The sequence below is a fragment of the Salmo salar genome, chromosome 15, assembly GCF_965601325.2.
Source record: "Salmo salar chromosome 15, fSalSal1, whole genome shotgun sequence".
Classification (NCBI taxonomy): Eukaryota; Metazoa; Chordata; class Actinopteri; order Salmoniformes; family Salmonidae; genus Salmo; species Salmo salar.
This window is the reverse complement of record NC_138305.1, coordinates 41231771-41244261: the sequence shown is the minus strand read 5'-3', so window position 1 is coordinate 41244261 and position 12491 is coordinate 41231771. Positions and strand designations below refer to the sequence as shown.

At 43.2% G+C, this 12491-nt stretch overlaps 1 protein-coding gene across 2 annotated transcripts in view; it reads right to left on the bottom strand.

Moving 5' to 3' along the window:
- Positions 1-12066, bottom strand: part of LOC106571361 (A kinase (PRKA) anchor protein 7) — a 39692-nt gene extending 27626 nt beyond the window's left edge. For both annotated transcript variants that reach the window (XM_082961742.1, XM_082961743.1), the window contains exons 1-6: positions 11928-12066; positions 10678-10717; positions 10249-10385; positions 9650-9808; positions 5427-5539; positions 4298-4425 (exon numbers count right to left, since the gene is read on the bottom strand). In XM_082961742.1, the coding sequence (XP_082817868.1) occupies positions 4298-4325 (28 nt within the window). In that variant the 5' untranslated portion in view covers positions 4326-4425; positions 5427-5539; positions 9650-9808; ... (1 more) ...; positions 10678-10717; positions 11928-12066. The remainder of the gene's footprint in view (positions 1-4297; positions 4426-5426; positions 5540-9649; positions 9809-10248; positions 10386-10677; positions 10718-11927) is intronic.
- Between the last annotated feature and the right edge of the window lie 425 nt (positions 12067-12491).

Sequence of the window (12491 nt, the reverse complement as noted above, 5' to 3'; positions counted from 1 at the left end):
TGCCTCGTCATCGTTCAGGTTTTTCCCGGGCTCTGAGAGCCTATTGGAGCCCTAGGAAATGTCACGTTACAGCTAAGATCCTGACTCTTCAATACACAGAAGCAAGAACAACACCTTGTCAGACAGGCCACTTCCTGCATGAAACCTTCTCAGGTTTTTGCCTGCCATAGGAGTTCTGTTATACTCACAGACACCATTCAAACAGTTTTAGAAACTTTAGGGTGTTTTCTATCCAAAGCCAATAATTATATGCATATTCTAGTTACTGGGCAGGAGTCGTAACCAGATTAAATCGGGTACGTTTTTTATCCGGATGTGAAATACTGCCCCCTAGCCCAAAGAAGTTAAGCTGGAGACAGACAGCTCATTTGGGTGCTCATATGAAGCACAGAGACTGCGTTTGGGATAATAGGGTGGTCATGTCTAACCCTGCTCATTCCTTCAACTTCGCTCCCAACAATTAATCGCCTATAGAGCCCATGGCCTGTATCACTAGACCGCTCATAGCGACTAGTGAGCTACAGGCAGGAATCAGCAATGCTAAATTGTAATTATTTACACCTCTATGGCATTTGCGGGTACTAAACATAGAATAATCTATTGTGTTATTGACAGTAAGTTTGTTTATGTGCAACGTAACTCTGTTGCTGTTTTTGTCACACTGCTTTGCTTTATCTTGGCCAGGTCGCAGTTGTAACTGAAAACTTGTTCTCAACTAACCTACCTGGTTAAATAAAAGGTGAAATAAAATAACAAAATCCCAGTAATGAGCCACCTATGGGAGGGGCGCCCCCTTGTGGACACTGACCCAACTTGTCACACTCACCCTGGGGAGACCGATATACTCCTTGAACCCTGTGAACACCATGTAACCGAGGCAGCATTAAACATGGACAAGCGTCCAACATATGTTGGGATTTCGTGAGACTGTATAGCCTACAGCCCTCGCTCCAGGAGTTACCCTGCATGCAAACCCTGTTTTCTTCATTCCCTCCAACTCCAGGAACTAAAAATATGAATTGTGTTGCCATAACACCAGGGGAAAGCTAGTAAGTTATTCGTCAGAAGTTAAGCATGCTAGCCAATGTTACCCAGAACGCTTCTGAGCATAAGTTAGGCTAGCTAGCCTCTTTGACCTCAGCAAGATCTGTTTAGAATAACTAAGCGAGTTACCGCTACGTATACCAGACAAGAGCTACCCCAGCAACTTCACCATAGGGAGGCAGGAACCTGGCTAGCACGCTATGCAGTGCACGTTTAGCTAGCCTGGTCTCAAAAGTCCACTTAGGACCGGATCGCTTCATCAACAAGTCTAGGAATAGGCAAGCAGTGCTAAACCGAGGCAGACAGGTGGCGGGGGGTACCCACCGAACCTGGCTGCCCTCTGAGTAGCCTCCCGTAACTGGTGACAGAGCGCACAGGAGCCGGTGGGTGCAGGCAGCCACCAGATACCCCACGCAGACAAGACATTTGCTCCCACCACTCAACCCAACTCCGCTTCGTGCATCTCGGTCTCAGCATCCAGAACCTTGGCTGTGACCGAGATGCAGGAAGCGTTGGTAACTACACATTCTGTAAATCGTGAGTGAGTATCTTCCAGAGAAATTATATAACCGCACGACTAGGAGAATGATCTCGACCCCGAACCCAGCTTAGCCATCATCGTCTCTGAATCATCTCTGTTTTCGTAGCCATCTTACTCAATGCACCAGCAAATTGAAACTAATTGTGATTAGAAAACTTATTAGAACAAGTACAACCTTCAGTGTACAACATTCAGCACACAACATCCAGGGGGTGAATAGACTCTACCACTACAGGACAGTTTAGTAGGTGCAACCTAAGACCGTCTTGTTTTGCAATTGTTTTAGTGGCTTGAATCGTTCCTGTTCATACCGAGATGAAGGAATGAATCCGAGCCTCACGCTTATCACCTGTGGAAGGTGGGACTTCCAGCGAGACGCCGATTTCATTGGCCTTGTCAGGCGTGAATGTAGATCCTTCAACCGAAATTGAGAGTGCGACCCCCCCCCATAGCAGCGTGACTAATGAATAGCGTACAATCCATAATATGAGAGGAACCAGCCTGCAGCATCCTTGGCGGTTGGCACAAAACAGAGTCATATTCACAACCCAGTAACACTATCAAATCTAAGTCTCACACACACATACATGGGTTAACCTCTTGCCCAACCTTAGAGGGTGAGCATGGCAACAGTGTTTCTGAACTGTGATGTCAGCTCCTTCACATGGGCTTCACAGCTGGCTGCTTGTGTAAGGTGAGAGAGAGGGAACCCTCAGTGTCCTGTCTGTGACACCACAGTCTGACCCAGTCAGGGGAGGGGAGTGGGGCCATCCCATCACAAGGCCAGCTCAGTGGCCCACAGTCCCCACCCCATCACACAGGACCTAGGCCAGTGCTGGGAGCAGCTAGTAGAGAGCAGAGGGCTGGGGAGAGACCCCCGACCTGCCCTGCCAACTACACACATCTAGTGAGCAAGACCTGGAAAGCTTGCCTAGCTGGCACTGCTGCCCAACCATAGCCGTCATGAGTCCAAGTGACAGCTGACGGAGACAAGAGAATAATATACTATATATGGACTAATCAACTCACCAGTATTTATGTGCACACCAATCCCAATTATATCTTCATTGTAATATCAGTCATTTTAATTGTGTGCATTTACAGATTGTTTTCAAATTAGAAATTGGCCATGGAGCTGAGCATTGGTGAGTTCTATTTCTGTCATGTATAACAAACACAGCCTCCTAAATCAACACCCTTCCATTTTCTAGCCTGCCCGCTGCTGACAGTTTCCTGATCCAGTTGGAGTCCTTCCAGACCAACCCTGAGTACCAGGCGAATTAATATAGCATTTCTATTGGAGCCATGTTGCTCTCAACCGGATGCTTTTAGACATTTCCATGTTAGTCATGTAGACCAACCAAAAGCTCTGTGGACTAACTAATTACAGATGAACAAGGTCTAGGCTATAGCCAAACCATATTTTCATGTTTTGTTGTCGACCCTACATACATCACACTGAGCCCACACTGGTTGAATCCACGTCATTCCAATAAAATGACGTTGAACCAACGTGGAATAGACGTTGAATTGACGTCTGTGCCCAGTGGGATGGTACATATTTGATATGCAGAACAAGTCTATTCCCAGTACCACCAATTTCACAGGCTGTTAGACAGCAATCTGAGGCAAAATTAACTTGTTCCTGATCGTCTTAAAAAGCAGACTTAACACACACAGCCAAAGGAGCGTACAATGGAGACAGTCAGTGCACATGAAATCGGCTGCCCTGTTCCCACAACGCTTCTTCCCTCGTCAGCTCTGTGTACTGGCTAATCATTTCCAAGCCTTTAGCTGAACTCACTGACAATATCTCCCTCAATGCGGGTGCATTCGACTTTTGCCAAGCTTGTTTAAGTGGCTTTAAGAGCAAAAACCAAAATCTCCAGAAGTTGGAGGCCAAACGTAAACATTCCTGGGCTTTTAAACAATTAGGCTAATTCGAAAAAGGTCTGTTCTGTGGTTTACTCAGTCAAAATAGAACACGAAGTGAACAGCTGACAAGGACACTTGTTCCCAGAGAAGAACATCATCCTCAAATAATTTATTCATCCAAAGAAAGCAAGCAGGGAATCTGAACAAAAAACAAGTACTAAAAGCCACAAAACACAATCCCCACCAATTGTGTCTTGATTATGAGTGTCTATTGATTGTCAGAACAAACCGGATATCAAGGCAGGTCTGAACAACAAGCATCTTAAACCTCCTAATGTTAGTCCCTGGGTAAAGAGTTGACCAGATGATATAGAGGAAAAGCACCGCCCTGACAGACAATCACCTAAAAAAAGAAACTCCCTCTGCTGGTCAAAATATAAACAAACCAACCCGCAAGAATTCCGTTCAGTAACATCAAGGGGCAGTTTGAAAATAAAATCTAGGCTAAAAAACAATAACATCCCTTGCTACGTCACATTATATAAACTGGTTCTGTAAATTTTTCTTGGATAAATATTAAATCCCAGTAAGAAAATCCCCACTGTACTCACTATTAGTCTGTATTATGATATTTGGACTTTCCCTCAGGTTTAGTTTACCTCCCAAGTTTGAGTAAATCAAGTTATGTGCATAATTCATGTGATATTGAAGTGGTACAGTAGGTCTGAAGCAAAAAACATTGTGTTCATCTCTTGGAATTCTAAATTATGTCAATGCGGACAGCAGATGAGATTTTCAGTCACAATTCTTTCAAGTCTGCCTCATGGTTCTACTCACCGAAACTGACCTCGGTGGTAGTATCCATCTGGGGTCTTTTTCTTCAACATTGAGCAGAGGGCCAGTCTGAACACCCTCTCGTTTCCAAAGTGGTGTCGAGCGTAGTTAGAGTACAGCTTCTTTAAACCCTGGGAGACAGCAGACAGACAGACATGGGGATGTGCACAATGTCACGTCTGACCAGATATGGATGTTTCTGAACACACCCATCCACCCTGACCCCACACAGTAACAAAGTATTCTCTAGGCTGCCTGTTGTCGGGTGGGAATAATAACACCAGCAGGAAATATGGCATCCACTGCCAACAAACCAATAAAGCAGGGGGCTCCCATCTTCCCCTCCTACTATCCCCCCCTCCAGGTCAAATGCTCCTCATCCCTCCTCCTTTTGCCAGACCACTGTACATCGACTGCCATAACCATCATTCACTCAGCCAGGAGGGTAAACATGTCACATAGTGGACCGCTGCTACAAATTCACTCAACCCGGGTGAATATCATTGTTCACAATTTGATCAAAGGGCCTTCTTCCTTCCATGGGACAGTGACTTAGGATAAAGATACTGTTAAGTTTATAAATGGCTTACACTATCACATCCAGCCGTGATTGGGAGTCCCATAGGGCGGCGCACAATTGGCCCGGCGTCATGCCAGTTTGGCCGTCATTGTAAATAAGAATTTGTTCTTAACTGACTTGCCTAGCTAAATAAAGGTTACATTTATAAAAACTGTCAGGTATTATATTGTATTACTACAACTACTGATGTTCATTCCTAAGTCACTGAATGTGCATGATCAGACTTATTTCATGATAATCTACGCATTATTATAATCAATGACATTATCATAAGGACTTTGGTCTTGCAGCGTAGAAATACATTAACATTCATTTAAATCGATTTGAGTCAATCAAGATGTCTCGACTAAATTGATATGAAAGGCAGAATAAATACACACACTTGGCTTTGAATTCTCTGAACCACTAACAATCTTACCTACACAACCAAATAAGGTATCCCTCAAAGGCAGAAAAGGTTGCCAGTAAGAAGGGATAGTGAAGCTGCGCTAGTCCTCCACACAGCTGTGTTCTCTCTATGCATATCGTTCCAGCAGGAGTGATGAGGCTCACCTGACTGTGTAGCTGAGGAGTTTTGGACAGCTTCATGAAGATAAGGTGAGGCTTGAAGGCTTTGCGGTCACCAGATGAGACGCATTTCTCCTCAAACGTTTTCCTCACAAGACCTGGAGCAAATGACCAGAGAGAGCGAGGGTGATGGGAAAAACAACAGCAGATCTATTTGTAGCTCAGGACCACAGGGGAGAGAGCAACTTTAAGCCAGGGTGGTGTAAGACAAGGAGATAATCAATAGGAGGAGAGGGCGGGGGGTATAGGGGTTAGTGGAAGAACACAAATGGGCAGTAAAAGACAGCAGCTGATAATCTGTTAGTGTCTATTTTAGGGAAGCTTTCTCCATCTAAAAAGCACAGCTTCATTGAAAAAAGCTTGTAATATCTAAAAAGTACAAAATAATAAAGATATCAGATTTTGATAATGCGAGAAAAAAGCAAAACATTAAAGATGCACTATAATGCAGAAATAGCACCATTTTGTGGTTGCTAAAATTGGAGGTAAGTCTAATTTCAGTTTGTGACAAAACAAGTATAGTGTAGACAAACATTGTGTGAAATATATTTTCCATAACTACAAATAATTGTATTTTCAGCCAGTGTACAAAACCGAAAGTAAGATGCAAAAACTAAACATAGAAGCATAAAAATAGTGCCCATAGAACAGATCTACCGCTTCTTAGAGACTTGCTTTCAATGACAATAACTGATCTATAACTAGGGCTGTTGTGGTGACCATATTACTGCCAGTCACTTGTCATGAAGGCAAGTGAGGACAAGTGACCGCCAGTCACTTGTCTGTTAAGTCACAGTAAGTAGGCTTCTCCAAGCTCTGATGCTGTTGATGGTCATTAGCAGCCAACCAAACTTGCTAACTGCCTGGTACTCAGCACTCTATTGTCCCTCTAATCACTGACATCAATGCAAATGTAATCAAAATGTCATAAGAGCCCATGAGCTCATGTTGCGCAACATATTTATAGGCTATGCAATTACGTGATGGCTTCTATAAAAAAAATATTTTTAAAGGATCCCATCAGCTTTATATATTTATATCTTAACTTCCCTAATATTTAGCACATTGCTTTTCTTTACAACAGGAGTATAGCCTACCTGGCTGGCACAAATTAACCACGGGAAAGCTTCCTCCATTCGCCATTTAAGTGAATAGATTACACTTATTTTTTCTCGCTACCCCGGTTTTGATACAGGTGCATGATAAAGACACATTCTAAATCAAAACAAATTTCACATATATTATTTTATATATGTAAAAACAAGATTAAATCAAGAATAGTCTGAAGGGTGACAATATTAACCTATCACTCGTGTGCCACTTGTGAATTATATAGTCGCCTGTGAATGACACCCAGCATTTACTTTTTCGAATCATACGCGCACACCTCATGTAGCCTAGCCCATAGGCATATATATGTTTTGATCACAACTTCTTAAAATTAAGCACCTTAATCCGCTTTACAAGGGGTGTAAACCTCCCCCTCTGTCTGCTCGTTTTTCTTAACAGGATGTCGGTGGGCGGAGCCGGGAGGGTCGTCAGCAACATGGGACACCCCTGGGCTCGGGTGTGTTCCGGATATAAATAAATATGTCTTTCCCCCATACATTGAAGAGACTCTCTCCACGCAGACACACTTGTTTTTAGTTGTGGCAATTTGGGGCTTCTTTGAGTTAATTTGTTTTGGCACCTCTCATATATATATATATTTTGTTATTCCGTTATCAACGTTTTCTCCCTTTTTGTTATGGGCTACGAGCCAGTTCGTGACAAGCCTAAATTGCATACACAAGCAGCGAGTGATTTTCAAAGTTTGGGGAAGATCATTTCACCATAAAAATGCACCTTTATAATAAAAGCATTACATGCATAATTGCATTTGCGGTCACTTTTGATAATGGTGTTTTCTGCTAATGGAACATTTACGCTTATAGCCTACTACAATGAGCGCATAGCAGCGCTTGTGAAGAAATAAACTATTAGGCTATCAACATTTTAAGCTAAATGTTGTGATCTTATGCATACATTGCGTAAAAAAGGTTGATGCTAGTGGTATTCAATTTGGGATCTAGCGCATCCCACAACTGTCCCAGACTATGTTCGGAATATTTATTTCTCGCACAGAATGTCAACTTTTGTACTATGAGAGATAGTAGAATGACATAGGTTAGTGATTTTGCTGTTCGTTAGGCCTACTCATCTTGTTGGCTGATGAAAAGTAAAATGGGGAAAGTTATTCCAATATCTTCAATATGCACCTCGGAATTGGATAAGGATGCTCACAGTTGCGTCCCCGATGGGTCTGTCTTCACTTGTAGCCTGTGAGAAAGACCCGATCACATGATGGAGAGCCATGTGAGTGAGTGGTGATTCGTGACCGCCACAGCCCCATCTATAACACACTATGTGAATTTGATCGGGTCGCCCAAAAAGTTACATTCGCAGGTCCTAAATTGGTTTAGGACCTATTTAACCGTTAGTCACACTTGGTGAACATAACTCAGAGAAAACATATCACATGTGGCGTTCCACAAGGTTCCATGTTGTGCAGTTTAGTACTCAGATCCCTTGACTTCTTCCAAATTTTGTTACGTTATAGTATTACTCAAATGTATTAAAAACATTTTCCCGCATCAACCTACCACCAATACCCCATAATGAATACTTACTCTACACAAGTATTCAGACCATTTGCTATGAGACTCAATTGAGCTAACGTGCATCCCGTTTCCATTGATCATACTTGATGTTTCGATTTGGAAAGGCACACACTTGTCTATATAAAAAAAGGTCCCATTGTTGACAGTGCATGTCAGAGCAAAAATCAAGCCATGAGGTCAAAGGAAGTCTGTCGAGCTCCGAGACAGGATTGTGTCGAGGCACAGATCTGGGAAAGGGTACCAAGAAATGTCTGCAGCATTGAAGGTCCCCAAGAACACAGTGGCCTCCATCATTCTTAAATGGAAGAAGTTTGGAACCACCAAGACTCTTCCTAGAGCTGGCCGCCCAGCCAAATTGAGCAATCGGGGGAGAAGGGCCTTGGTCAGGGAGGTGACCAAGAACCCGATGGTCACTGACAGAGCTCCAGCGTTCCTCTGTGTAGATGGGAGAACCTTCCACAATCTCTGCAGCACTCCACCAATCAGGCCTTTACGGTAGAGTGGCAGCCCGCTTGGAGCTTGCAAAACACACCTAAAGGACTCAGACCATGACAAACAAGATTCTCTGGTCTGATGAAACCAAGATTGAACTCTTTAGCCTGAATGCCAAGCATCACATCTGGAGGAAACCTGGCAGAATCATGGTGGTGGCAGAATCATGCTGTGGGGATGTTTTTCAGCGGCAGAGACTGGGAGACTAGTCAGCATCGAGGGAAAGATGAACGGAGTAAAGTACAGAGAGATCCTTGATCAAGTCCTGGGCACTCTGGAGCAGGTTCTCAGACTGAGGCAAAGGATCACCTTCCAACAGGACAATGATCCTAAGTCCACAGCTTTGGGACAAGTCTCTGAATGTCCTTGAGTGGCCCAGCCAGAGCCCGGACTTGAACATCTCTGGAGAGACCTGAAAAGAGCTGTGCAGCGACGCTCCCCATCCAACCTGACAGAGCTTGAGGGGATCTGCAGAGAAGAATGTGAGAAACTCCCCATACAAAGGTGTGCCAAGTTTGTAGCTTCTTACCCAAGAAGACTCGAGGCTGTAATCGCTGCCAAAGGTGCTCCAACAAATTACTGAGTACAGGGGGACTGAAACTGTGGACATTCTTAAAACACACCTTTTTAGCATTGCTTTTCCTTAGGGTGCTTTTTAGTCATTCAGTTTTTAATTGTTATTCTTTAGTTTATCCTTTTATGTAGTAAATATTTAAGTTATTTTCATTGTTAATTCGATTTTTTCCCCCCCTCCTGTGACGCACATTGCGTTGCATTCCATGTCTGAAATGTGCTGTATAAATAATTGATATTGCAGCTTAAATATTAATTTATGAAAGCATACCATTTAAAATGGCTAAAAACAATCCTCATATACACAGATTTATTAAAAAATTGGCAGCCCAACTCACATCAATATACAGCTAGAAAGGCACAGTGAGTGACGTCAAAGATTCCGCACACGGGATAAAAGCAGGTGGAGGAGGATGGGAAGAGGGAGAGTAAGGAGAGGGGGGTTGGGTGGGGGAGCAGCAGCCAACTAGCAGTAGTACCCACCTGCAATCTGGACCAGTTAGACAACGTTCTCTCCCTGGGCCAACTCTACAAAACGCCACCTTCCTGAAGTGTCCGATGCTATGGAAGGGCAGGATGAGCTCTCGCCCCCGCAGCAGGTCCTGCAGCGATGCCTTCATCTGGGCCACTGCACACACTGCCCTGCAGTCAGCAGAGCACAGCATTAATCCTCTCCATCCCTCTACTTCATCCTCTTTCCACCACAGTCACACACATCAGGCTAATACATAAATTTACCCCTGCAGTATTTCGTGATGGAAATATACATTTCCTGGGATGTGTACACAGTCAGACATGTAACCATGTGTTAGTCATAGGGAGATACAGTTCCAGGACTATATATTTAGTGGCTATGGAGGTTCAAAAAAGTAGAAGTGGTTGCCTACATTGTGTTTTACTGTATGTTTTCAGAAAATACCACACTGCACTGAATATTTTCACCTATGGACAAATTATATTTTAATCAATATTCTCTCTACAAATGTGTAGGATATAGAAACAGACAGAATATGGCTTCTGCCATCTATAAACAGAGGGTGGCTGTTTGGTTGAAATAAGTGAGATCAGCTGCAGATACTCACAAGTTCACTTCCTCTTGACTGGCCAAGTGGGTCACCAGCAGCGTGATGTGGAGACTGGCTACAGGCACCAGAGCCCGAGTGAGTCTGGAGTCCCTCTGCATCACCAGGGCCTGCACCACCCCCACGCCTACACTGATCTGCACAAGTAGAGCATGCCATTCACTCTCTGGCCATTCAGTTCCAGCAGTTGCCTTGTGATGACATTTAAAGTGAAACAAGCAGTAATGTATTCCAATTATCAGTGAGTTCATGTGGAGAAACTTGAGAAATACACCAAAATAAAAATATAACATTTACTTTTCAACAAACAAAAAAACTAATTCATAAAAATCGTACTTTACGATTTGTGATGGGTATTGAAACAAAGTAGTTTGGGCCTTGTGTTTTCTTTCTCTCTGCATCCTCCTCACTCTCTAACCAAACACTCACCTCTTTCGCTTCTTCTTCAAATTGGCCTCTGGCTTAGTGACTAGGGGAAATGTAGCACAATGATATTAGTGTTTTACAAGAGACAAATGTGTGATTCTGTTATTCTGTAGTTGGATCCTCTTCACTATTTAATTTTCTGAGGAACAAGGGGGAGATGACAGCATGCAAATGGCTAAGATGGATCCTCCAAATATCACAGACATAATTTCCAACAAAAGTGCTCCAAGACTCTGGGTGAATGTAATGAATATTTGAAGCTAGTGAACACAAGCTATTCCTTGAAAGTAGTTGAGCAACAGAAAAAAACTGCTCATAGCAAAATGTATGGTCTGACTGAATGGATTGTGTGTGTGTGACTCACAGGATGCGGAGGGGAGAATGGCTCATAATAATGTCCAGAACGGAGTAAATGGATTCAAACATCTGGAAACCATGCGTTTGATACCATTCCACTCATTAACATGAGCCCATTCTTCCCAATTAAGGTGCCACCAACTTGCTGTGGTGTAACTCCACCCCATCCATTGTGCTGCGTTGACAACAACAAGCATGCAAACAGTATCTTGTGATGCAGTGTGACAGCGATGATCCTAGAACTTCTGATATTAAGCCATGGAACTGGCCACCACCAAGACAGTACATAACAATATAAGGTACTTGGATGGAAGAAAAAAAAAAGGGGGGGGGGGGGGGGGCTCCGTTTGTGCAGCATGTCATCCAATTACTATGGAATGCACTTTCCCTTTGATGTTAGTGAGAAGAGAATGTTCTCACAATTCTCTAATAATAGTTCTCTTTTTCAAATTTGTCACATGGGCCAAATACAACAGGTGTAGACCTTACTGTGAAATGCTTACTTACAAGCCCTTAACCAACAATGCAGTTAAGAAAATATTTACAACAAAAAAGTAACAATAATGAGGCTATATAAAGGGGGTACCAGTACGAGTCAATGTGCAGGGTAGTCGAGGCAATTTGTACATGTAGGTAGGGGTAAAGTGACTATGCATAGATAATAAACAGCAAGTTGCTAGTGAAGTCTTTCAATTTTCCATTGAGGTTGGACTACTTAAATGTCAAGAGTCACAAAGCCACAAGAAGGTAGAACACATTGTAAACATTGCTTGTTAGGGGGATGTAGTTGCAGAAACAATGGATTGGTTTAGTCGACTTCGTCAATCGCTGTTCCAAATTACAAAGTGATTTGTAGCGCATTTCTGTGATGAGATATATATATATATATATCTTACCAGGGGCGATGAGCTCCTTCACATTGTAATACAAGTGACTTTCCTCAGCAGCAACTATATCAGTCGATCGATCATGTGCAGGTGACAGCAAGAGGTCGTTGTCATGGTCCTTGCTGCTCGTCTCGAGCTCGACAGCATAATCAGTCCCAGTGACCGGCTGCATTCCAAAGAAGTTTACCTGACCTTGAGGTAATACAGAAAAGTAGAAACCGTTTTGATTAGTTTCCTTTGTCAAATTTAGCGTGGGGCTTCGTGCAGTTTGCACATTGATGTTCTCGGAACTGCAAGCATTCTTTGAAGCAGGCAAATCCCTCTAACAGATTTAAGAAGTGAAGTCTGAGCAGGACAACCTAAATGAGACTAACCAGATAACGTTAGCTAGCAACATAGCATTTGGAGTAAGGATAGTTAACTCACGCGTGACCAGGCCATGGCATTCAGTCTTTTATTACTCGCTAGCTACCTTTAGCTAACTAGCGCCTGCCATCTGTTAAAATACGTCTAATTGAAGTTAACTAGTAACGTCGCTAGCTTTGTAGAGAATAAAAACAAAATGTCCAGCAT